General features: G+C 48.0%; 1 protein-coding gene across 1 annotated transcript in view; it reads right to left on the minus strand.

The window, feature by feature from the left end:
• ldb3a (LIM domain binding 3a) overlaps nt 1-22,471 on the minus strand; it is a 214,160-nt gene extending 191,689 nt beyond the window's left edge. The window contains exons 1-2 of the mRNA XM_072491352.1: nt 22,313-22,471; nt 20,986-21,114 (exon numbers count right to left, since the gene is read on the minus strand). Of these exons, the coding sequence (XP_072347453.1) occupies nt 20,986-21,081 (96 nt within the window). The 5' untranslated portion in view covers nt 21,082-21,114; nt 22,313-22,471. The remainder of the gene's footprint in view (nt 1-20,985; nt 21,115-22,312) is intronic.
• Between the last annotated feature and the right edge of the window lie 4,883 nt (nt 22,472-27,354).

Genomic DNA, 27,354 nt, shown 5'->3' on the forward strand with positions numbered 1-27,354 from the left:
TCTTTTGTGGATTCAGCTCCACTTTCCGGCCCGAACACCATAACCCTTAATCCCTTTATTCTTCAAAAAACTCTCTCTCTTTATCTTAAAAACATTTAATGAAGGAGCCTCAACTGTTTCACTGGGCAAGGAATTCCATAGATTCACAACCCTTTGCGTGAAGAAGTTCCTCCTAAACTTAGTCCTAAATCTACTTCCCCTTATTTTGAGCCTATGCCCCCTAGTTCTGCTTTCACCCGCCAGTGGAAACAACCTGCCCGCATCTATCCTATCTATTCCCTTCATAATTCTATATGTTTCTATAAGATCCCCCCTCATCCTTCTAAATTCCAACGAGTACAGTCCCAGTCTACTCAACCTCTCCTCGTAATCCAACCCCTTCAACTCTGGGATTAACCTAGTGAATCTCCTCTGCACACCCTCCAGTGCCAGTACGTCCTTTCTCAAGTAAGGAGACCAAAACTGAACACAATACTCCAGGTGTGGCCTCACTAACACCTTATACAGTTGCAGCATAACCTCCCTAGTCTTAAACTCCATCCCTCTAGCAATGAAGGACAAAATTCCATTTGCCTTCTTAATCACCTGTTGCACCTGTAAACCAACTTTTTGCGACTAATGCGCTAGCACACCCAGGTCTCTCTGCACACCAGCATGTTTTAATATTTTATCATTTAAATAATAATCCTTTTTGCTGTTATTCCTACCAAAATGGATAACCTCACATTTGTCAACATTGTATTCCATCTGCCAGACCCTAGCCCATTCACTTAGCATATCCATAACCCTCTACAGACTTCCAGTATCCTCTGCACTTTTTGCTTTACCACTTATCCTAGTGTCGTCTGCAAACTTGGACACATTGCCCTTGGTCCCCAACTCCAAATCATCTATGTAAATTGTGAACAGTTGTGGGCCCAACACTGATCCCTGTGGGACACCACTAGCTACTGATTGCCAACCAGAGAAACACCCATTAATCCCCACTCTTTGTTTTCTATTAATTAACCAATCCTCTATTCATGCTACTACTTTCCCCTTAATGCCATGCATCTTTATCTTATGCAGCAACATTTTGTGTGGCACCTTGTCAAAGGCTTTCTGGAAATCCAGATATACCACATCCATTGGCTCCCCGTTATCTACCGCACTGTTAATGTCCTCAAAAAATTCCACTAAATTAGTTAGGCACGACCTGCCCTTTATGAACCCATGCTGTGTCTGCCCAATGGGACAATTTCCGTCCAGATGCCTCGCTATTTCTTCCTTGATGATAGATTCCAGCATCTTCCCTACTACCGAAGTTAAGCTCACTGGCCTATAATTACCCGCTTTCTGCCTACCTCCTTTTTTAAACAGTGGTGTCACGTTTGCTAATTTCCAATCTGCCAGGACCACCCCAGAGTCTAGTGAATTTTGGTAAATTATCACTAGTGCATTTGCAATTTCCCTAGCCATCTCTTTTAACAGTCTGGGATGCATTCCATCAGGTCCAGGAGACTTGTCTACCTTTAGCCCCATTAGCTTGCCCATCACTACCTCCTTAGTGATAACAATCATCTCAAGGTCCTCACCTATCATAGCCTCATTTCCATCAGTCACTGGCATGTTATTTGTGTCTTCCACTGTGAAGACTGACCCAAAAAACCTGTTCAGTTCCTCAGCCATTTCCTCATCTCCCATTATTAAATCTCCCTTCTCATCCTCTAAAGGACCAATATTTACCTTAGCCACTCTTTTTTGTTTTATATATTTGTAGAAACTTTTACTGTCTGTTTTTATATTCTGAGCAAGTTTACTCTCATAATCTATCTTACTCTTCTTTATAGCTTTTTTAGTAGCTTTCTGTTGCCCCCTATAGATTTCCCAGTCCTCTAGTCTCCCACTAATATTTGCTACTTTGTATGCTTTTTCCTTCAATTTGATACTCTCCCTTATTTCCTTAGATATCCACGGTCGATTTTCCCTCTTTCTACCGTCCTTCCTTTTTGTTGGTATAAACCTTTGCTGAGCACTGTGAAAAATCACTTGGAAGGTTCTCCACTGTTCCTCAACTGTTTCACCATAAAGTCTTTGCCCCCAGTCTACCTTAGCTAGTTCTTCTCTCATCCCATTGTAATCTCCTTTGTTTAAGCACAAAACACCAGTGTTTGATTTTACCTTCTCACCCTCCATCTGTATTTTAAATTCCACCATATTGTGATCGCTCCTTCCGAGAGGATTCCTAACTATGAGATCCTGAATCAATCCTGTCTCATTACACAGGACCAGATCTAGGACCGCTTGTTCCCTCATAGGTTCCATTACATACTGTTCTAGGACACTATTGCGGATACATTCTATAAACTCCTCCTCAAGGCTGCCTTGACCGACCTGGTTAAACCAATCAACATGTAGATTAAAATCCCCCATGATAACTGCTGTACCATTTCTACATGCATCAGTTATTTCTTTGTTTATTGCCTGCCCCACCATAATGTTACTATTTGGTGGCCTATAGACTACTCCTATCAGTGACTTTTTCGCCTTACTATTCCTGATTTCCACCCAAATGGATTCAACCTTATCCTCCATACCACCGATGTCATCCATTACTGTTGCCCGGATGTCATCCTTAAATAACAAAGCTACACCACCTCCCTTACCATCCACTCTGTCCTTCCGAATAATTTGATACCCTCGGATATTTAACTCCCAGTCGTAACCATCCTTTAACCATGTTTCAGTAATGGCCACTAAATTATAGTCATTCACTATGATTTGCGCCATCAACTCATTTACCTTATTCCGACTACTACGAGCATTCAAGTAAAGTACACTTATGTTGGCTTTTTTACCTCTGTTCTGAATCTTAACACCTCGATCAGTAACCTCTCCTAAAAGTTATATTTCCTCTTAACCTTTCTCCTAATTTTCCTTGTCGTTAAACCCATATCTTCATGTAACAACCTGCCGTGTCGCTTACCATTAATGTTTTCACTTCCCGTTTTATTCCTTTTAGTATTACTGGTCCTATTCACTGAGCTCCCCTCAGTCACTGTACCTTGTACTGTCGCCCTTTTTGATTTTTGACTATGGCTTCTCTGCCTTACACTTTCCCCTTACTGCCTTTTGTTTCTTGATGGGTGGATGAGGTCTATAGATCAGGAAACTGTCACAGAATTTACAGTGCAGAAGGAGGCCATTTGGCCCATCGAGTCTGCACCGGCCCTTGGAAAGAGCACCCCACTTAAGCCCACACCTCCATCCTAACGCCGTAAATCAGTAACCCCACCTGACCTTTTTTTGGACACTAAGGGCAATTTAGCGTGGCCAATCCACCTAACCTGCACGTCTTTGGACTGTGGGAGGAAACGGGAGCACCCGGAGGAAACCCACGCAGACACGGGGAGGATGTGCAGACTCCGCACAGACAGTGACTAAAGCCAGGAATCGAACCTGGGACCCTGGAGCTGTGAAGCAACAGTGCTAACCACTATACTACCACGTCAAGTTATTTCAATTACCAACCTTTTAAAAACTGGGGGAAAAATGGTCTGCCTGTGTTTGAGAGAGTTGAAACAAAATCTGTTCTAGCAGCGACAATAGCTGATTGTTAACATGCTGTCATTATAGCATTGTTGCATGGACTGCACAAAAGGTTAGAAAACAGGAATATTTTATTTCACTGGCATCAAATGTTTATAAATATTAATGGAAAAGCTTAACTCGGAAACAAATTATTTCCAATGGAGGTTGACAGTCAGCGCTCCAAATCCAGCACAATAATGTCAAGGGATAACTCCTGATCTCTAGCTAGTTGGTAGCAGTGTTCAGTTGGTGGAGTTCCTATCACTCATTTCCCATGGCTCCATAGTACAGATTGTCCCATCTTCCAGACACAATAAGGATCTTCCTCTTCTTGTGGCCTCTCAAACTCAGGTGTTCTGTTCAGATGGTCTGCCTATGTCTCCAGCAGCCACTTGCTCACTCTGATGCCCCTTCAGCTACAGTTGGAGGCATTGGTCTGCCCTTTTCATGAGCTTGGCTCCTCAACACTGTGACTCACCAGGTCCAGACTGCTGCTCCTGCTCGCTCTCTTTGAGGCTCCAGTTTCCACACCCCCCCCCCCCTCCCACCCCCTCACCCCCACCCCCCTTCTTCAGCCCACATCCAAGCTTCAGGCACCTCTGGGTTCAGCTTCTGTCCCCACAACAAAAAGTTGAAGTTGGGACACTGATGTCCTGCTGATTCACCCACTTAGCATTATTAATGTTTGGCTTCATTCCACAACCTAGCATTATCACAGTAAGGAGGTGACAGGTTTTAAGTTCATAGTTTGATTGACAGCTCAAAGAGGTTATTAAAGGATTAGCTGTCTATGAAGTGGGGTTATGAATACAAATGGTTTTTTTAATGAGGGATTAAGTACTTGAGCGGGTTTAATTTTATTGAATAAGCCTTCATGAATGGCGGAGCTTTTCACATAGTGAAGACAGTAACAGATATTTCTAACATTATTTTATTTCATCTCAACAGACTCTTGGGATCACCCCATGACGGATGCTGGGTGCATTAGCATGAAGGGTGTAAGGGGAAAGGGCGGTGGGTGGGGGCCGTGAGTTGGCATCGGAGCTATAAAGGAACATGGGTTGGCATGGACAATATGAATGGCCATTGGGGAAAAGAATTCAGGTGGCATGAATGGACATGGGGAGTGAGTGGGGGGCTGAGGAGGGGAGAGTGGATGTGAGGGCTAGCGGGCCTAATGGTTAAGAAAACAAGCGGGACAAAAGTTCCAGAGAGGAGAACCAAAGTGAGTCTTTTAACTAGCCTGCCTCAGAACGTGCAGCCCCTGGACTCCTCTCCAATCCTCATCCGGGGGCGGGAGGACTGATTCCATCCCCCACCCGCTCCCCAATGTGTAGATCCCGTCACTTGGGGCACATATTTTCTGAGGGGGGTGTAGTAAGACGGGCAAGTTCCTGGCTCCCAATTCAGGAGAAACAAACCCAGCCCTTCAGATGCGACAATTGGGCACGTTGATCATTTTGAATGCGCTTCTTCAATGCACATCATCTCAAGCCACCTTCATTATATGCATGACAAATGGCACAGTATGGAGGAAACCGGCCTGAATTTGAGATGGGCACAGAACCGACAAGCCCTCAACTCTCTTTGATGAAGCCATCCGAGATTCCCTTGTATAAAAGAACGAGACAGGAAGGGATAGTGAAGCTTCAGTCCTCCCCCGTCTCAGAGGCCTGCTCTTTAGTCTTACCCCACCTCACATTCTCGACAACACAGTCTCCAGTTTATACACATACCCTGGAGCCACAATTGTGCCATTCCTGATTGCAAACAACAAGTTATCAGCGGCTGAGAAGCAGACTGTCCATTCAGAATGCTTCATCCCCTGCCAATATCTGCAGTTATCAGCATATCTACACTTAGCGAATTTGAGGAGATAGAATTGAGCAGAGGACAGCTGCTGAGAGAATTAGGAGCGAGTTAATGGCAGCGGAATAGAAACTTGCTGACCAGCCAGTCGACCCTGCACTTTCCCAAATGCAGCGACACACTAGCGTTGGGTGGTGCATCGTGTTCCTTACTGCTAGCCTTTCCCACTGAGGAGCAATGTTAACCAGGGCATCAATCATATGCTTGACACATCTGAGCTCAGCACATGGCCCGATTTAGAAGTGTCGGCCTGGAATTGGCCTGAAGCAGAAAGGTTGAGACAGTTGTAATCGCAACTGTCATTCGTAGAGTTGGACTTATTTCCAGTTTGGCTCCAGAAGGGTCGTTTTGCAAGGCTGGGCTGCCACTGCTGACCCTTGCAAAAATACCTCCTGGGTGTCCTCGTAGCAAGTGATATAGCTTTGCAGCGAGCTCAGAGTTAAACTTAGAGCTTGTAAAGGCTTAAGTCATTGTGTGGGCAGGTGAGTGCAGGCCAGTGGTAATTGCACAGATACTTGTTCATTACTTTGAATTGTCTTCTTCCACTAACCATGATATTCCGTAATTCAGGTTCCTTCTAATCAACCTCATAATTAAAACTCCCTGTTTGGCTGAAAATGCTTCATTTTATTGGTATTGCTGTGATTTGAGTGAGCAACGTTGGATAGGTTGTTGGCCAAAAATGAATATACACGAATAAAAATTGAGAGTACTAAAGTGGGATCAGGAATATCACAAAAGGAACTTCTCGGATAGGATTTGAAGACAAATAGGGCAATATTTTTACATGTTGAGAGTATGGCAGTGGGTCTGCACAAATGCATCTGCCCTCTGAGGCTACACCGGGCGAATATGGGCAGAGGGGCTCGTGCACAAAGTACACCTCAACTTTTCACTATACAATTGTCTGATCCTCCGTCACCACCTACGTGACCACCAGAGCTGACTGGAAACTCGATCCACAAGTTTGATCTTAAATATGTTATCTTAGGAAGAAGGACAGGGAGGCAGTGTCGTCACAGTATTAATATTAAATGACACAGTTAGATCCACAGGAATAGTCGGGACATTTTGGGCTGGATTCTCCAGTCCCCGACACCAAAATCGCGTTTGGCGATCGGGCGAAAAATCACAGTTCCCGACCAAATCGGGGGCAGGACCGCTTTCGCGATGCTCCGCCCCCTCCGACCGATCGACGGCCTCAGGACATTGCCTAAGCACCCCCCCCCCCCCCCCGCGATGCTCCATCCACGACCGTCCGAGTTCCCGACGGAGTCGGTCACATGTGGTCTCATACGTCGGGAGCTCGGCGTGGCGGATGTGGACTCAGTCCAGCGCCACCACAGTCGGGAGAGGGTCGAGGCTGGGGGCACTGTGGGGGGGGGGGGGGGGGGGTGGTCTGGGGCGCACGAGCGGGCAAAGGGAGGTACACTTCTGCAGGCCCATTCCGCGAGCGGCCTGCACCATGTTACACCTCTGCGACAGGCCGCCACCATGCGCATCCGCGGCCACGGATCCGAAAATTCTCCGGGCTGTATCGGCAGCTAGAGCCGGGTGCTCTACACTGCCGGCATGCCACCCCCAGCAAAACGGAGGATCGGTGGCCGTTTTACACCATTCTGTCTGTTGTAAAATGCCACCGTTCCCACGCTGGATATCAATATCGGAGAATTCAGCCCTTTATATCTCCAACACCTTTACTGTCAAAATGATCGGGAACTTGATGTGGAATTTCAATTTCCAGAGGTCATCAGGCTAAGAGAATATTCACATGACCACATAATGTTTCCAGGATTCTAATATGAGACATTGAGACAGGTTGTCGATGAGACACTTGTGAATTCCAGATACTAAACACTCTCTGGGTAAAGAAGTTACTCCAGAAGTGACGATTTATTTGTGACGGTCTTATATTTATGGCCCCTTGATCTGGTCAACCCCCACAAGTGGAAACATAGAGTCGATGCCTTTCAAAAAAGAAATTTAAAGTTCTTTTTCGCCTCCAATTAAGGGGCAATTTAGCGTGGCCAATCCACCTACCCTGCACATCTTTGTGTTGTGGGGGTGAAACCCACGCAAACACGGGGAGAATGTGCAAACACCACGCGGACAGTGACCCGGACCGGCATCGAACTCGGGTCCTCAGCACCGACATGGTCCTACATGAATAGGATGGGAATAGAAGGATACGGACCCAGGAAGTGTAGAAGATTGTAGTTTAGTCGGGCAGCATGGTCGGCGCGGGCTTGGAGGGCCGAAGGGCCTGTTCCTGTGCTGTACATTTCTTTGTTCTTTGTTCTTTGAGGCAGTAGTGCTAACCACTGTGCCACCGTGCCGCCCGAGTCAATACCTACCGTATTAAACTTCTTCGTAATTTGAAACACAATCTCACGTCACTGTGCCCTCCCCCGTCCACCCACATTCTTCTCCTTTCTGGAAAGAATAGCAACCCGACTTCTGATCAATCTATCCTGATGACTAGAAGCTGGAGGTGGGAGCAGTACATCAGCTTCTATGTTGTGCAGTTAGAAGACCTCGAGTCTTTTGAATGGTTTAGATATCCCAGGCAGAGAAAAGGCTTCTCCTGCCGAGTACACCACACAGCAAGCTTATTTGACCACCCAATGGTATTCATTCCCCAATGCTGATATCAATGCTGCTCAGCGAGGGATTCTCCCAACCATCTGCGATCCTCCCTGGGAGGTTTCGCTGAAACTCAAGGGTCAACTCCGCAATCCGAAAGGGACAGGACAGGCCGGGGGGTGCACCGTGAGAAACTGCAGGACGGGACACCTTTTCCACACAATGCACTCGCTGTCGATGCCATTTGCAGCCGGTTGCAATGTACCATTCGAATCCCCGCTGCTAGCTCATCATGAGATGGAGTGTCGGGATAGAGAAAAGAGTTGCCCATGAAATATTGATCACAATCGCATCTCTTAGCTTTTGGTTCACCATCAGCATCATGCAATTATAAATAATAAATAAACATGGCAACATAGCAACATTGAAAAAAATTCTAAGCAAACAATCCCTCTAATTAGGAGCTTTAGATTAAATGCTTTCAAATTGCTCACTTTGGACAAAAATAAATCAATTGACTAAAACTGCTTCCAATCAGGCAGGTCCTATAAGAGCTTGAAGTGTTTCTGAGCTGCTTTAATTAGGTATGTGAAGAGCCACAGTAATGAGGAGCAACAGATGGAATAGACTGGCACTCACACTTTAGAATGATTAGGGATCATGACTATTACATCCCCTTTAATTGTATTCAGCGTCATGAAAAATTCAGAATCCACTTGGCAGAATGTGCACAGCATTTCTTTTCACGCAAAAGAAATGATCTATCGTCGTTAATGTGGAAGAAAGCTGTTGGCCAACACTGGGGTAGGAACTAGAGAATGTGTGAGAGAGAGAGAAGGGGAGAATGAGAAAGAGAGAGAGAGAGAGAGAGAGAGAGAGAGGGAAGGGGAGAATGAGAAAGAGAGAGAGAGAGAGAGAGGGAAGGGGAGAATGAGAAAGAGAGAGAGAGGGAAGGGGAGAATGAGAAAGAGAGAGAGAGGGAGAATGAGAAAGAGAGACAGAGGGAGAGATAGAGAGAAAATGAGAGAGAAGGGGAGAATGAGAGAAGGGGAGAATGAGAGAGACAGACAGACAGAGAGCGCGAGTGAACGGGGGAGAGAGAGAGAGAATGAATGAGAGACACAGAGAGAGAGCGCAAAAATGAAAAGACAAATGGAAATCAACTAGCTTCTTAAGGAAAATATTTCTTTCTCTATAAATAAAACCCCGTCAGCGATTATAGAGAAGCCAAAGTTTGTCCAGATTAGTGTTATGGAATCAGTCAAAAACAGCCACAGGGTCAGTGAAGACATTTTGACTTCCTCACTAATCTGTGCTCACTGCCAACTATTTAAATATCAAAATTATCAGCCTTTGAGGAACTGGCACTGGGCTTTTTCTGCCTTAACTGGAGGATTGATCTAGTTCCATTTTTAACTCCACCGTCATATGGAGAGAATCATCTGCAGGGGCTTCTCTTGCCATTCCTGCGTTGTTATCTCTGGAATTGCACAAGTACTTGGCCTTCTCCCATTTCTCATCGATAAGCTGCCTCTTGGCAACATCACCTGAAAACAGCGTTAGGTTCCATTTGTACACTGACAATAGGCATTTCTATCTCAACAGCACTGCTCCTCACTCCTCCGTGGTCTCACATCTGTTACAGCAGTATTGGATGAGCAGACACTTCCTTCAACTATTGAGAAGAGCAAATCTTTGGTCCCTGCCACAAACTCCAATCCCTGACCACCCACTCCGCTCTTTCCCTGGTCCCGATCTGAGGTGGAATCAGGCTGCTCCCAACCTCCTTGACTCTCAGAAACCGACCATTGTTCGAATGAACCAACCTCAAATGTCAACTCTAATCCTCCCGTCATGTTGCCAGATCTGCTAACTATTTCCAGCGCTTTCTGATTTTATATCTTCATCACATATCCAAAGCCATCAAATTCCACCTCCAGAGCAATGCCCGTCTACATACCTCCCTCAGCTCATCTACTAGTGAAACCCTTAGCCATGCCTTTGGTAGCACTGAGCTGGATTATTCCAATGCTGGCTGGCTTCCCATCTTCCAGCGACCATTCAAAGCCCTGATGCACTTATCCCAACCCTCATCAAGCCCCATTCATCCATTTTGCCCGTGCTTGCTGACCCACCCCAGCTCCAGACCCGCCACCTCTTCTGAGTTTTAGAATTCTCGGGCTGGATTCTCCATCCAACGACGCCGGGATCGGGAAATGTGATCAGGCAGAGACTTGAGCGTCAGCCAAAATAAACCCGAGGCCAGCGCCCGATGGAATGCCATGCCCCGGTGCCTTGACAGCAGCGTGAATGTGTTCCATGCCACCCGCCGGCGTAGACATGCAAGATTGTGCAGTAGATGCCATTGGCATATCATTAACGGGTCCGACCCGGCAATTTCCAGGCCCCCGCGATGCTCTATCTCTCCAGGAGGAATTACCGGCGGCGAGGTTCACTTGTGGTATTTAAAATCGGGAACTAGGTGTCTGCTGAGGGAGAGAGATGGGGTACGGAAAGTGTCCAACATCACTATAGTGCGCTGACAGTTGTGCCGTCGGCCCAGGCCATCTGCCAGGGCCGGGGGGAGTAGCGCCTGAGCTAGCCCATTAGGACGTCCTGAATCGGTCCGAGACCAGCGCCGCTATCAGGGCCGTAGAACTCGCGCCATTCACTCCCGGCGTCCGCACAATCTCGGAAACTGAGAATCCCGCCCCTCATTCTGGTTTTCAAATAACCTCCCCATCACTGTAACCTCCTCCCAGCCCCAAACCCACCAATATATCTATATCCTCCAATTCTAGCCTCTTGACTATCTCCAATTTTCACCGCTTCCCTAATGGAAGCAGGGCACCCAGTAGCCAACACTTTAAGCTTTGCAACCCCCTCTAGAAAACTCTCTCCTCCTTGACACTCTTTAAAGCTGCCTCAATTTTGCTGTCCTAATATCACTATTCTTGAATAAAGGGTTAACAATGGATATGCTAATCTATGGGCCACATGATGATGTGGCAATGACGCCAGGAAGTCAAATAATAATAACCTTTCATTGTCACAAGTATGAAGTTACTGTGAAAAGCCCCTAGTCGCCACATTCTGACACCTGTTCGGGTAAATGTTGAGTGAGCAAGGGATGATGAGCCTTTCCTGTAACTCACTACGTACCTGCTGTACACAGTGCAAATAAACTAGATTTTAAATTAACGCGCTTATACACCAACACGTCAGCCTTGCTAGAATCTAAGCGCAGCACATTCTACAGCAATTATGTGACTTGGGTGTCAAATTTTGTTTCGTCACTCTCCTGTGTGGTGTCCTGGGATGTTTTACATCAGTAAAAGGTGCTATATAAATGCAAGTTGTTGCTTGCAGAACATTAGCATTTACAATGGTAACACAAGCTATGAGAATTCCTTCCTCCCTCCTGGTACCATGTTCTAAGAGGGTGTTGATGACCACGGGCGTCCGTTGGATTGGTCCATGATTAAGCTTAGCAAAGTGTCGCAGTGGTTTGCTGTTGCCTTCTGCAGCGTGACCAGGAACCTCCCCCAACCTCTTGTTGCTTGCCATCAGATGCATTGAAGCAATTTATGGACTGATAATCAACCCGTTTGGTCACATTATGAACCCACCTCCCTTGGCTATCAAGTCCAGAAGTGGGACTTGAAACTGGAGCTTCTGGGCGCTCCCACTATACCACAAGACCTCCGATGCCATTGAACTAAGTGAAGGATACAGCTTGCTGGGCAGCTCTGACCTACATGGCTCAGACCAGCATTAGAGCGAGACATGCACTTAAATGTCCAACAAGAAACGGACAAGGGACTGAACGCAATTTGAGATCACTGACAGATGGTCTTCGAGTTATTTTGTTGCTCTCCTAATGGTCCAACAGCAGTTCAGATATCTCCACTGCATCCTCCACATGTCCGAACCATTGCCATCCTCTTTTAGCACCAGTAAATGATGAGAAGCTTACATTAGCCCACTTGCAGAAATCTGCTCAATGCACACCACCAAATTCACTTGGAAATAGCAGACATTCCTATCATGCTTATACATTGATAAGCGATTAGTATCTTTACCTGCCAATAAGTTATAACATCAGTCAGAATAACCAGCAAGTCAGTAAAATGCACATTGTCCGTTGTAAGAAATTCTAATCAGCTGTTGTCACACTTCGAAGCTACAGGAAAATAGCACAGACACAAAACTTAATTCAAAATATACTTTAGGACATTGGACCTCACTGTCTGAGTGAATTCACTGAGCGAGGTGTTCCAACAGCAAATCACCCTCCTTTAAGCCTCCTACACATAAGCCATTTAATTCTAAACAGGGTTGACTGATTTCATTCAGGGGCTGGTTTAGCACACTGGGCTAAATCGCTGGCTTTGAAAGCAGACCAAGGCAGGCCAGCAGCACGGTTCAATTCCTGTACTAGCCTCCCCGAACAGGTGCCGGAATGTGGCGACTAGGGGTCACAGTAACTTCATTTGAAGCCTACTTGTGGCAATAAGCCATTTACAATTTCATTTCGTTCATTATGAATCCCAAGGGCTGAATTCTCCGTTTCTGGGACTATGTCCCCACGGCGTCGTACAAAATGTGGCCTTTCACGGCAGGCAAACTGGTGAGAAGAAGGCCACATATTCACAGCCCTGCAGGGGGCTAGCAGTGACTCATCGGGAAGCTTTAGCTGCAGATACGGACCCCCGCACTTCCGGGTCAGAGGCCGCACATGCGCACAGCGGTGGCCTCCAGCGGCCGCGCCGTGCTCCATGGCGGACTCAGACCGCGGAACTGGACTGCACAAATAGTGCCCCCGATCGGCCGCGCGCCCGACCCGGACAGCCTGCCCAAAAATACCACGGGCCCGTGTGAGGCCCCTCCTGCCCTCCGGTCGGCCCGCCCCTGACCATGGCGGCCGCGGACTGAGTCCGCAGGACCACGATTGGCCACGCCGCCGGGGCTTCGGCCGGTCGGGGGCGGAGTGCGCCTCCAGCAATGGCCGCAGGTAGGTGATACGTGACGCGGCGTAAAACCGTCGCCGGTACAGATTCCGTGCGCGGAAGTGGATTCTCCGCCCCGGCGCTGGACACGATTCTGGCGTCGGGGTGTGGAAAATCCAGCCCCGGGTTTTGAAAGCGCCATTACAATTCCCGCCCCCTCTCCTGAGGTGTGTAATACAGCACGTACTTATCTCCTCAGTATAGAGGCCCGAGACCAACTATGTATGAAACAGATATACAACACATTGGTGAGTGCGACACATCTGGTCCCTGAAAGCAACTGAGAAACGTCACGCTGGAAGAAACCAGTTTCTATTCTTTTTAAGCCAAGCAAAGAATGGACTCTCTGTCCATGTCCTCAAAGTGCCCCAACTTCATCCTCAATGACCTACTTTGAATGTGCAATCGCGGTTATCCTGGCAACAAGAAACCCCGTCAGTGGAACAAACCAAACTGATGTTGATCCCGGGTATCAATTTAGGCCTGACCGCAGGAAAACCGGATTTAAATGGTTAAATCCCAATTTAAAAAAAGAAAAATAATACTGGCACCCGGATCACTGGAGTTCCATTTTAAAGTAGACAAGACCACTGCGGACCGTTTTTACTGATACACTTCATTTCCAAGTTTTACTGTTTTTTCCTTTCTGTCCTGGTCACTCAGGTAACATTATTTGACCTATGAAGCACGCTTGGATCCTGACACTTAGGATCATGGGGGAAGGCGATTCAGCTCGCGAAGCCCACTTCTCACATGATGTACCATTTACACTGATGCACTCGCCCCAATTGCTCAGGAAGGTGACCAGCCTCAAAGTACCTCCATATAGAGGAAATGCAAACCATTATGCTGATCACCCCACCCCCTTCCCAAAGATAAGCGAGCAATACTTCTGGGGACTTAATCTAACATCATGATTTGAAGTTGACCAGACCAGTGACATTCCAACAAAGGACACTTGCAAATCCTACGAAGCATGTGATTGTCTTTCTGCTTTCATATCTGAATAACCTTCAATCTTTCCTCAATCACATTCAATCCAGCTGCTTAGGAAGGAAATGAATCTGCATGACATTAATGGCTTCTGCTGAGAATCTAATTTTCACATTGGAGCTGGGGCAATAACCTTGTGATTTCCGCCCTCCTTGAGGCAATGTTAAATTTACATTGCTGCAGCCGCTATTTACGTTCGATGAAACCAACGTCATAATTCTCTCAGTTAATCAGTTATTACCATTCACATACACTAATAAAAAGACACACACGACCAGCCTAACACTCCACAACTGCACCTTGCAAATATATCAATAGCCACCTCAAGTATTAAATTACCTGCCTGATATGTGCACTATTTAAATCCAGTGTTGAATTTTCCCCAGACATTCCATCATGACGTATGAGTCCTTCAGCCTATCCAATGGCCCTCTGAAGAAAATCCAGTCAGTCCCATTCCCCCCTCACCACTCTCTCCCCTTAACCTGCAAGTTTATTTCTCCAAAGTGCCTGTCCAATTTCCTTTTGAATTCCACGATAGTCTCCATTTCCATTACCCTCGTGGGCAGCGAGTCTCCAATTCCGTTTGACCCCCCAACCCTCGTGGCCAGCGTGTTCCAAGCCATTACCACTCGCTGTGTTAAAAAAAAAGTTTTCCCTCACATCCTTCCCTCCTTAATCTCATGCCCGAAATCTTAAATCTGTTCCCTTAGTCCTTGTATGATCAGCTAATGGGAACAGCTTTTCTGAAATATTAAGTTGGTTTCTCCCTCCACGGATGCTGCTGGACCTGTTAAGTATTCCCAGCATTCTCCGTTCTTGTAACAGCTTTTCTTTGGCAACCTCATGCATCTCTCTCCTCGGTCTCCTTTGCCCCAAAATAGAACAGCCTCAGCACCTAATCTCGTTTAGCACAGTGGGCTAAACAGCTGGCTTGTAATGCAGAACAAGGCCAGCAGCGCGGGTTCAATTCCCGTACTGGCCTCCCCGAACAGGCGCCGGAATGTGGCGACTAGGGGGCTTTTCACAGTAACTTCATTGAAGCCAACTTGTGACAATAAGTGATTATTATTATTATAATAAACCTCCGTCGCTATAAAATTTGTGTTGGTTCAATTGAACAATCCAATTGGGATTAAATTCCTTCTCACTCCTAATGCTGAATCCCTGCTCTAATAATTCCCTCATCAGTCTCAATCTGCCTTACGTATGCCCTCTGAGGTGGTGTTCTTCCATAACCCCAATTCCACCTAGTGCCCCCCCCCCCGACTAACCTTTCCAACCCCCCACTCCCTGGCCTGCCCCACTCTCCCAAAGCTTCTCACTTCGTGACTGAGTCTTGATCTCCAGCAGGCAAGTCCAGCTCTCCTGCATGAAGAGACGCTGCATATGTTGTATTACACTGAAAAGGTGTTTTTACAGATAAAAGCAATTTTAATTGCATTACTAGTTACCAATGCAACTATGCTAGTTGAAGCATAGACAGGGGATAAGGTGACCTTGCAACCTTCCTGGTCTTATCACCTCGTCTATCAATCGGTGACTCGCTGCCAAATAACAAACGCATCAGAACATATTAATAGACAATTTTTCAGGAAGAGACTGAAACAAGGCCATTCATTACACAGACAATGACTGCCCTGCAATCCCCGATGAGGGGTGAGGAATCCCATTTGTGAATCCGTGGAACATAGCATGACATCACCATTCCACAAATTCCCCATTGTTCTTGACAGTGACCTGAATCAAACAGCTGGCAGGTCAATTCCATTTGAGGAAAAGGTATGGCTTCACGGCTGCAGTTGATCTTTACAAAGTAAAGAACCTGAAACTGGAACTAGGGCAGGGCTAGAGATGAGGTAGCCTCTTGTCTGCAGTCTTTACTCATTATGGGCAAAATATCTAGAGCTGTTCCAACAGCTTCCTGGCTTCTTGAGGACCATCTCTCTTGCCCTTGCTGTCCTATCTCGTAGTCCCAGTTATCTTTGGATCACGGGAAACCTTCTATTGCACTGAGCAAGTGCTGTCTCCAGAGTCTGGGATCCAGAAGGAACAAAACTCTTCTGTCAATGGTGAAAATGGGAGAATTTTCACCAGAGTCCAGGCAGAGGAACAATATATTTCGGGCGGGAGGGTGGGTATAGGATTGGAGTAGATCGCAGAGGACCATGGAGGGGTTTAAAGGCAAAGATTTTAAATAGGAGACCTTGGGAGCCAGAAATTTGTAAGAACTGAAATAATGGACAAGCAGAGTTTGGGGCAGCAAGTTTGGGATAATTTGTTGTTAATGGACTGTCCTGTGGCGCAATGGGTAGCATGTCTGACCCTGGGTTCAAGTGCCATACGATGATTGGGATTTTCCTGCCACTTTTGTGGCAGGGCATGCCACAAGAGATTCAGTGGCCTGGCCAAGCGCCCATTGATTTGCGGCGTGATCGGACAACACCGGCATCGGGTAGAGCTGGAAGACCGCACCCTAGAACCGGTTGGCCACAGAAGGAGCATTGATGGACATGGTTCAAAGGGCTAATAATCAGCCCAGGAATCCTTCCGCCATTCCTCACCATTCAAAGTGCGCTTAAAAAGCATGGAAGATGGGACGTGACCAGAATATTGCATGACAAAGGATACAAGACACAGGGGAGGCAGTGGCATTGTCACTGGACTAGTAATCCAGAAACCCAGGGTCAGCCCCTGGCAGATGGTGAAATTTGAATTCAATTTTTTAAAAAAATCTGGAATTGAAAGTCTAAAGATGACCATGAAATCATTATCGATGTCATTAAGAAAACCATCTGGTTCACTAATGGCCTTTAGGGAAGAAAATCCATCGTCCATACCTAGTCTGGCCTACATGTGACTCCAGATCCACAGCAATGTGGTTGACTCTTAAAATGCCCTCGGGGATGGGCAATAAATGCTCTCCTGGCCAGCGACGCCCACATCCCGTGAACGAATAAAGAAAAAAAAGGCCAACTGGTCGATGTCAGTTTTTGAGCTCCACTTGAACTTCATCCCATCTTTCCTCATTTAAATCTACGATCATTACCATCGATTCCCTTCGCCAGTTTCCGCTTCTATATCATTTGCTTGAACCGCTCCTTTTCCACATCCTCACCACTCTCTGGGTAAAGAAGCTTCTTCTGAATACCCGATTGGATTCCTTGGTAACTATCTTATTGATGACCTCTAGTTCTGCTCCTCCCCACAAGAGAAAATTGCTCTTAAAATTTAAAAGATGTCAATCAGGCCACCCCTCTCAGCCTTCTTTTTTCGAAGAAAAGAGACCGAGTCTGTCAATTCTTTTCTGATATGTATACCCAGGCATCCTTGTAAATCTTCTCTCCAGTGATTTTGTATCTTTTTCGTAATATGGCAACCAGAACTGAACACAGCACTCCAAATATCGCCATTTGGTACTTGGGTACTGTCCCCATATCCGGCAGAAACCATTTTTACCACCCGGGGGAACAGGGACATGATGTGACGCTCACATGTGAGAAACACAAACTCAACAGGGCCATTTGAATTCAGTGCCGAGTTCAAACAGACCACATTTTTCTGGAGCAAAGCCCTTACCCTATGGTGTGGGAGTTACAGATATTTAGAGAGGGCATAAATGCTCTTGGAAGGGCTGAAACTATCTGTAGAACAAGCAAACAGTCAGGATACTTAAATGGCATGACCTTTAAACATTAAAACTTCCTGCTTCTATCTGGGTGTTAAACAAATTCTGTTCTAGCATTTTCCATAGCTGTTTGTTGTCATTAGTGCTATCATTAGAGCATTAGTAATGCTTGACTGCTTTCCACAGCTTATTAAACAATGTGTGTGTGTGTGGAGGGGGGGTCGTGCCTGTATCCTCACAGTTTGATTGACAGCTCAAATAAGTTATTAAGGGATTAGCTGCCTTTGATATGGGGCTACGAGTACAGATGATTTTTTTTTAAAATCAGGAATTAAGTACGAAGGGGATTTGAACGTATTGAATGGAGATTCGCGAATGAGAGATTTTTTATATATAAAGTCTGTAATAGTCATTGAGAACTTTATTTTATTTCATCTCAGCGTAACTTCAGAGAGCTGCCCATGGTGGATACTGGGTGAATTGGTGTAAAGCAAAGGGTGGGGACGGCAGTTGCCACTAAGTTGGCATAAGCGCTGCAAAGGGCTATGGGGATAGGTGGGTGGCATGAGTCATCAATGGAGGGGACAAGAGGCCAATGGGGAATGGGTGGGGCATGGTTGGCCCAAATTGGCATGGATAGGCATTGGGGGTAGGTGGCGGGTGAGGGGTGTGAGGGCCAAGGGTTAGAGAGCCTAAACGTTTCAGGAACCAAATGGGATGAAGTTCCAGCGCACTAAGGTGGACGTCACAAACGGCCCAGCTTAGGGCACCAGCCTTAAAATCCAGGCTGCAACCTTCCAAATATTGCAACTGTGTCATAATAGGATACCCCACTCACAACAGAAATGGTCAAGTAAATACTTGCACATGAGCATATCGCCATTCAGTGCAACTGGAATAAGATCCGGCTGGCAAGCTAATGAGTTTAATTGTTACAGAAATCTCCTTTATCACCAGTGTTGTAATCAGTTGCTTTGGTTAGGAAACAGTCATCAGCCTTTAAGTGCACCACACAATCAGAGGCAGGATTTCACCTTCCCGATGTTTCTGAAGGATCAGCGTTTTCAAAGCGCTGCTCAAAGCTGGAGTCAGCTCAACCCTGGCTTTGGGCAGCACAGGAGCACAAGTGGCTAGCACTGTGGCTTCACAGCGCCAGGGTCCCAGGTTCGATTCCCCGCTGGGTCACTGTCTGTGCGGAGTCTGCACCTTCTCCCCGTGTCTGCGTGGGTTTCCTCCGGGTGCTCTGATTTCCTCCCACAGTCCAAAGATGTGCAGGTTCAGTGGATTGGCCGCGCTAAATTGCCCCTTAGTGTCCAAAAAGGGTAGGTGGGGTTATTGGGTTTTGGGGATAGGGTGGAAGTGAGGGCTTAAGTGGGTCGGTGCAGACTTTATGGGCCGAATGGCCTCCTTCTGCACTGTATGTTCTATGAATATCTATGTCTCCAGTGCTGATCCCATTGCTCCTAGAGTCAGTTAGACGCCCACCGTGTTCTTTCAGAAAGTTGCCAACGCCACAACTAATAAACTCAGCAATTACATAGCTCCTCTGGTTTGCAAGACCATGCGGTGTTTGAAAAGCACACTGGACATCAATAACTTACAACTTTTTTTTTTTGGTACAAAGAAAAAAATCTACAAAAGGTCAAGGAACGAGTTGTTGCATTAAATGGTCCCTGGATGATCAAGGTAGGATATGACAAAGGTGGATTTTGGTGCTTTGGGGACTGAAGCCCACAAGAAGCTCTGGGCACTTGAATACACTAGAGCAATCTCAAAAAGGTGGAGAAAAGGGGAAGAGGGAGATTGATACAAAAGGTCGTCGCTGTGAAAGACAGGACCTCGAGTTAAACCCAGGGCGGAAAGGGAAAAGGGTTGCAATTTGGCTCATGGCCGAATTACCAGAGTTTGTAACCAACAAAATAAACAACAATGTCATTTTGGAGACTTTGCTTTCCCACTTTTTAAAAATAAATTTCGAGGACCCAATTAATTTTTTCCAATTAAGGGGCAATTTAGCGTGGCCAACCCACCTGCCCCGCACATCTTTAGGTTGTGGGGGCGAAACCCACGCAGACACGGGGAGAATGTGCAAACTCCACACGGACAGTGACCCAGAGCAGGGATCGAACCTGGGACCTCGGCGCCGTGAGGCAGCAGTGCTAACCCACTGCGCCACCCTGCCGCCCTTGCTTTTTCACTTTTAGTGAGATTGAGAGGTTCCTATTGACTAACCACCGGGGGCATTAAGGGTCTTTGTACCAACTTTATCTCTGATTTACCCTCAACCCATGGCGGGCACACATCCAAGAGATAGCCAATTTGGGCCAAGGGATTGGATTCTGCAGCCTGGCAGCGCACTTCTAGACCCAGTCTCAGCTGGGGCTGTGAGTCACACCTGGGCTCTGCACACAGATCTGGCCGAGTAAATCCTGGGATCAACTCATGGGATCTTCATCAAAGAATACAAGAGCAATTTATGGAAGGTGCAGCCTTCAGTTGATTCATGGTTGAAGTATTTGGGCTTAGTATTTCACTGGGAGAATTGTAGAATGTCAGTATGGGGGAAATAACTGCTAATGTGTCATGGGGAGATTTTCTGCTCAGACATATTGGCTGCTTCAGGAATTTGAATGCTATTTAGAAAGTGATTTAATCTGAAAACTATCGCCGCTCCAAGTTAGGTCAATGGTAACAGATTGACATTAGTATCCAAACCAACTAAAGAAAAATGCGGCGGATGCTGAAAGTTTGAGACCATAGAATCCCGACAGTGCAGAAGGAGGCCATTCGGCCCATCGAGCCTGCACCGACCCTCCGAAAGAGCACCCTGCCAAGGCCCACTCCCCAACCCACCCCACCCTGTCGTGCACATCTTTGGACACTAAGGGGCAATCTAGCACGGCCAATCCACCGAACCTGCGCATATTTGGACTGCGGGAGGAAACCGGGGCACCTGGAGAAAACCCATGTCGACACGGGGGAGAATGTGCAAACTCCACACAATGACCCGAGGTCGGAATTGAACCCGGGCCCCTGGCGCTGTGAGGCAGCAGTGCTAACCACTGCACCTCCAAATATAAATTAAAGTGCTGTAAATACTCAATAGGTCAGGAAAATCTGAGGGGTGACATTAGCATGCCTTGTGCAAATGAGAAGGCCAGAAACCCTGTCATGTGAACAGGAATTGACGGTATCGAAGCCTCCAGCGGTTCGAATCTTCACACTGACTTTTGAATGGTTTCAAAGTGGGTCTTTGATGGTGCTCAAAATAAAGTGACGCGTCGAACAGTAGGGACATGCAGTCATTGAAGCAGACAGGAATCATGAACTTACTCTCGATATAGTCAGAGGCATGTTGAAATCCTTCCCTCCTTGCAGCCTGAAGCCCCAAGGTGCAGGGCCATTCAGAGACACATTGTAGGTCGACATCCTTCACTCTCCCAGCAGCAGCCACTGAAGACGCTACACGAGGTCGGCGGGGAGAGGGGGGGAAAACAGAGAGACAGGAAAAGTTCATGAATAAAATGTAACAATTGATATGAATCATCAAATTAAAAGATTTGCCCATTGTAGAAAGAAAGGACTGAAGGGTCTCCCAAGAATAGAATAGCCATACAGGGACAGGTCACAGCTACAAATGGGCCATATATGGACTGTAACAAGACACCAAACATGCCTGGACTGTGTGACTCACAACACCAATTATAGGATAGTCACATTTTTCCAGGTTCCTTCAACTCCCCAAACCTATGCTAAAATCTTTACAAAAGTAAAAAAAAAAACTACAGGGCATTAAGAAACGTAATCTCATCAAAAGCATTTGAACAGACACCCATTGACAGACACTTATGTTGATTTTATATCATTGTTGTATATCCATGGCACACAGGATAATATTTTGGTTATATATTTAATCAAATGTCATTCATTGTTACGGCAGCCGTGATTGCGAAGTTGAAAATTTGCACCAGAGAGCAATTTATTTCAGAGCAGATTAAACCCCTATTTTACGACCACATCTACAATGTTATTCCGGAGTTCAACAGACAAGTGTCTCCTCGGCCACTCGAGGGACCATTCCTCCTATTTCATTCCCTGACCTCCCACTCCAACACCAATGCTCGGAATCCATGTAATTAATTTAAAAAGTAACAATAAACCACAAACAAAACGATTACGACATGCCAGTGAATTTCCAGCTCCCCCAGCCATCAATTTCACAACTTCCAGCATTGCAATCAAATACATATATATGATTTTTTTTAAAAAAATGGTGCAAAGTGCAGCAGTCTTCCCCAGAGATTGTTGAGATTGGGATGGGGGGGGGGGGGGGAGTCTGTGACCGTTCCCAATCCCTGGTGTTAAACAGGGAGCGAGGAATGGGAAGTTTATTCTAGGACAGCAGATTTCTAGCATTCAGCTAAATTTGGAAGCACAGATCAGTGTGAAAGGACAGTGCGTGCAAACTCTCCCAATGTTTCTCTATTAAACCCACTTTCTGAACCGTTCTCTCCCCTACCCATCCCACACAAACTGACCTTTTATTAGTTCCAGCTCCCACCCAGTTTCAGGCAAACGATAGTCAAACAGGTTAAATGCAGTCCGGGGTTGCGCACACAGACAGTCAGAGACACACGCAGACAGAGACCTGGTTATGTACCTGCTCAATGCTCTGCCTTTCCCCTCCGTCCTCTGAAGCGAAGCAGCCAAGTATCAGGAAGCACATTTATCAGCTGCCAGCCCCGGGAATGACGTCTGCTGATGGGTCCTGACAGCCGCTGGGACAAGCGGCAGGGTCCCAGCGGGGGAGGGGGCACTGGGGAGGGGGCATTGGGGAGAGGGGGAGGGGGCACTGAGGAGGGGCACTGTGGAGGGGAGGGGGTACTGGGGAGGGGAGGGGGCATTGGAGAGAGGGGGAGGGGGCACTGGGGAGGGAGGGGGCATTGGGGAGGGGCACTTGGGAGATGGGGAGTGGGGGCACTGGGGAGGGGGCATTGGGGAGGGGGCACTGGGGTGAGAGGGTGCACTGGGGAGGGGGTCAGTGGGAAGGGGGGATGAGGGGGTTATGGGGAGGGGGGATCAATGATGTGAGGATATGGGGAGAGGGCAATGGGAGGGGAGGGGGCACTGGGGAGAGGGGATGGAGAGGGGAGGGGGCACTGGGGAGAGGGGATGGAGCACTGGGGAGAGGGGATGGAGAGGGGAGGGGACACTGGGTAAGGGGATGGGAAGGGGGCACTGGGGAGGAGATGGGCATTGGGGAGGGGAGGGGGCACTGGGGAGTGGGGGAGGGGGCACTGGGGAGAGGGGGATGGAGAGAGGGGGCACTGGGGAGAGGGGGCACTGGGGAGAGGGGGATGGGGAGAGAGGGCACTGGGGAGGGGGAATTGGGGAGAGGGGGCATTGGAGAGAGGGGGAATTGGGGAGAGGGGGAGGGGCACTGGGGAGAGGGGGATGGGGCACTGGGGAGGGGCATGGGGAGAGGGGGATGGGGCACTGGGGAGGGGCATGGGGAGAGGGGGAGGGGGCACTGGGGAGGGGAATGGGAAGGGCATTGGGAGCTGGGGAGGGGGGAGGGGGGGCACTGGGAAGGGGCACTGGGGAGAGGGGGAGGGGGCATGGGGAGGGGGCACTGAGAGGGGAGGGGGCATTGGGGAGGGGGTACTGGGGTGATGGGGAGGGGGTATTGGGGAGAGTGGTAATTGGGGAGAGGGGAAAGGGGCACTGGGGAGAGGGGGAGGGGGCACTGGGGAGAGGGGGAAGGGGGCACTGGGGAGAGGGGGAGGGGGCACTGGGGAGGGGCATGGGGAGAGGGGGTGGGGGCACTAGGGAGAGGGGGATGGGGAGAAGGGGCACTGGGGAGGGGGCATTGGGGAGAGGGCACTAGGGAGAGGTGGAGGGGGCACTGGGGAGGGGGTCAATGGGAAGGGGGTTATGGAGAGGGGGTCAATGATCTGATGATATGGGGAGAGGGCAATGGGAGGGGGCACTGGGGAGAGGGGATGGGGAGGGGAGGGGGCACTGGGGAGAGGGGAGGGGGCACTGGGTAGAGGGGATGGGGAGGGGAGGGGGCACTGGGGGAGGGGATGGGGTGGGGCCACTGGGGAGGGGAATGGGGAAGGGCATTGGGAGCTGGGGAGGGGGAGGGGGTCAATGGGGAAGGGGAGGGAGGTCGATGGGGGAGGGGTCAATGGGGTGAGGATATGCGAAGGGGGCAATGAGGAGAGGGGATAAGGAGGGGACACAAGGGAGACAGGTTGGGGAGGGGACACTGGGGAGAGGGGGTGGGGGGATAGGTTGGGGATGGGACACTGGGGAGAGGGGATAAGGGGGGGATACTGGGGAGAGGGGATGGGGGGGACACTGGGGGGACAGGTTGGGGAGGGGACACTGGGGGGAGGGGAGGGGGCACTGGAGGAGGGGATGGGGAGGGGGCACTGGAGGAGGGGTATGGGGAAGGGCATTGGAAGTTTGGGAAGGGGCACTGGGGAGAGGGGATACTGGGGAGAGGGGATGGGGGGGACACTGGGGAGACAGGTTGGGGAGGGGACACGGGAGAGGGGATAGGGAGGGGACACTGGGGAGTGGGGATAGGGAGGGGACACTGGGGAGCGGAGATAGGGAGGGGACACTGGGAAGAGGGGATAGGGAGGGGACGCTGGCGAGAGGGGATGGGGAGAACATAGGACATAGAACATAGAAAATACAGCACAGAACAGGCCCTTCAGCCCACGATTTTGTGCCGAACCTTTGTCCTAGATTAATCATAGATTATCATTGAATTTACAGTGCAGAAGGAGGCCATTCAGCCCTTTGAGTCTGCACCGGCTCTTGGAAAGAGCACCCTACCCAAACTCAACACCTCCACCCAACACCAAGTGCAATTTTGGACATTAAGGGCAATTTATCATTGGCCAATTCACCTAACCTGCACATCTTTGGACTGTGGGAGGAAACCGGAGCACCCGGAGGAAACCCACGCAGACACGGGGAGAACGTGCAGACTCCGCGCAGACAGTGACCCAAGCCGGAATCAAACCTGGGACCCTGGAGCTGTGAAGCAATTGTGCTATCCACAATGCTACCGTGCTGCCCTTAAGAACAAATAAATCTACACTATATCATTTTACCGTAATCCATGTACCTATCCAATAGCTGCTTGAAGGTCCCTAATGTTTCCGACTCAACTACTTCCACAGGCAGTGCATTCCATGTCCCCACTACTCTCTGGGTAAAGAACCTACCTCTGATATCCCTCCTATATCTCCCACCTTTCACCTTAAATTTATGTCCCCTTGTAATGGTTTGTTCCACCCGGGGAAAAAGTCTCTGTCTACTCTATCTATTCCCCTGATCATCTTATAAACCTCTATCAAGTCGCCCCTCATCCTTCTCCGTTCTAATGAGAAAAGGCCTAGCACCCTCAACCTTTCCTCGTAAGACCTACTCTCCATTCCAGGCAACATCCTGGTAAATCTTCTTTGCACCTTTTCCAAAGCTTCCACATCCTTCCTAAAATGAGGCGACCAGAACTGTACACAGTACTCCAAATGTGGCCTTACAAAAATTTTGTACAGCTGCATCATCACCTCACGGCTCTTAAATTCAATCCCTCTGTCAATGAACGCGAGCACACCATAGGCCTTCTTCACAGCTCTATCCACTTGAGTGGCAACTTTCAAAGATGTATGAACATAGACCCCAAGATCTCTCTGCTCCTCCACATTGCCAAGAACTCTACCGTTAACCCTGTATTCCGCATTCATATTTGTCCTTCCAAAATGGACAACCTCACACTTTTCAGGGTTAAACTCCATCTGCCACTTCTCAGCCCAGCTCTGCATCCTATCTATGTCTCTTTGCAGCCGACAACAGCCCTCCTTACTATCCACAACTCCACCAATCTTCGTATCGTCTGCAAATTTACTGACCCACCCTTCAACTCCCTCATCCAAGTCATTAATGAAAATCACAAACAGCAGAGGACCCAGAACTGATCCCTGCGGTACGCCACTGGTAACTGGGATCCAGGCTGAATATTTGCCATCCACCACCACTCTCTGACTTCTATCGGTTAGCCAGTTCATTATCCAACTGGCCAAATTTCCCACTATCCCATGCCTCCTTACTTTCTGCATAAGCCTACCATGGGGAACCTTATCAAATGCCTTACTAAAATCCATGTACACTACATCCACTGCTTTACCTTCATCCACACGCTTGGTCACCTCCTCAAAGAATTCAATAAGACTTGAAAGGCAAGACCTACCCCTCACAAATCCGTGCTGACTATCCCTAATCAAGCAGTGTCTTTCCAGATGCTCAGAAATCCTATCCTTCAGTACCCTTTCCATTACTTTGCCTACCACCGAAGTAAGACTAACTGGCCTGTAATTCCCAGGGTTATCCCTAGTCTCTTTTTTGAACAGGGGCACGACATTCGCCACTCTCCAATCCCCTGGTACCACCCCTGTGGACAGTGAGGACGAAAAGATCATTGCCAACAGCCCTGCAATTTCATCTCTTGCTTCCCATAGAATCCTTGGATATATCCCGTCAGGCCCGGGGGACTTGTCTATCCTCAAGTTTTTCAAAATGCCCAACACATCTTCCTTCCTAACAAGTATTTCCTCGAGCTTACCAATCTGTTTCACACTGTCCTCTCCAACAATATCGCCCCTCTCATTTGTAAATACAGAAGAAAAGTACTCGTTCAAGACCTCTCCTATCTCTTCAGACTCAATACACAATCTCCCGCTACTGTCCTTGATCGGACCTACCCTCGCTCTAGTCATTCTCATATTTCTCACATATATGTGTAAAAGGCCTTGGGGTTTTCCTTGATCCTACCCGCCAAAGATTGTTCATGCCCTCTCTTAGCTCTCCTAATCCCTTTCTTCAGTTCCCTCCTGGCTATCTTGTATCCCTCCAATGCCCTGTCTGAACCTTGTTTCCTCAGACTGACAGAAGTCTCCTTTTTCCTCTTAACAAGACATTCAACCTCTCTTGTCAACCATGGTTCCCTCACTCGACCATCTCTTCCCTGCCTGACAGGGACATACATATCAAGGACACGTAGCACCTGTTCCTTGAACAAGTTCCACATTTCACTTGTGTCCTTCCCTGCCAGCCTATGTTCCCAACTTATGCACTTCAATTCTTGTCTGACAACATCGTATTTACCCTTCCCCCAATTGTAAACCTTGCCCTGTTGCACGTACCTATCCCTCTCCATTACTAAAGTGAAAGTCACAGAATTGTGGTCACTATCTCCAAAATGCTCCCCCACTAACAAATCTATCACTTGCCCTGGTTCATTACCAAGTACTAAATCCAATATTGCCCCTCCTCTGGTCGGACAATCTACATACTGTGTTAGAAAAGCTTCCTGGACACACTGCACAAACACCACCCCATCCAAACTATTTGATCTAAAGAGTTTCCACTCAATATTTGGGAAGTTAAAGTCGCCCATGACTACTACCCTATGACTTCTGCACCTTTCCAAAATCTGTTTCCCAATCTGTTCCTCCACATCTCTGCTACTATTGGGGGGCCTATAGAAAACTCCAAACAAGGTGACTGCTCCTTTCCTATTTCTGACTTCAACCCATACTACCTCAATAGGGTGATACTCCTCGAACTGCCTTTCTGCAGCTGTTATACTATCTCTAATTAATAATGCCACCCCCCACCTCTTTT

Source organism: Scyliorhinus torazame, chromosome 28, assembly GCF_047496885.1.
Source record: "Scyliorhinus torazame isolate Kashiwa2021f chromosome 28, sScyTor2.1, whole genome shotgun sequence".
NCBI lineage: Eukaryota > Metazoa > Chordata > Chondrichthyes > Carcharhiniformes > Scyliorhinidae > Scyliorhinus > Scyliorhinus torazame.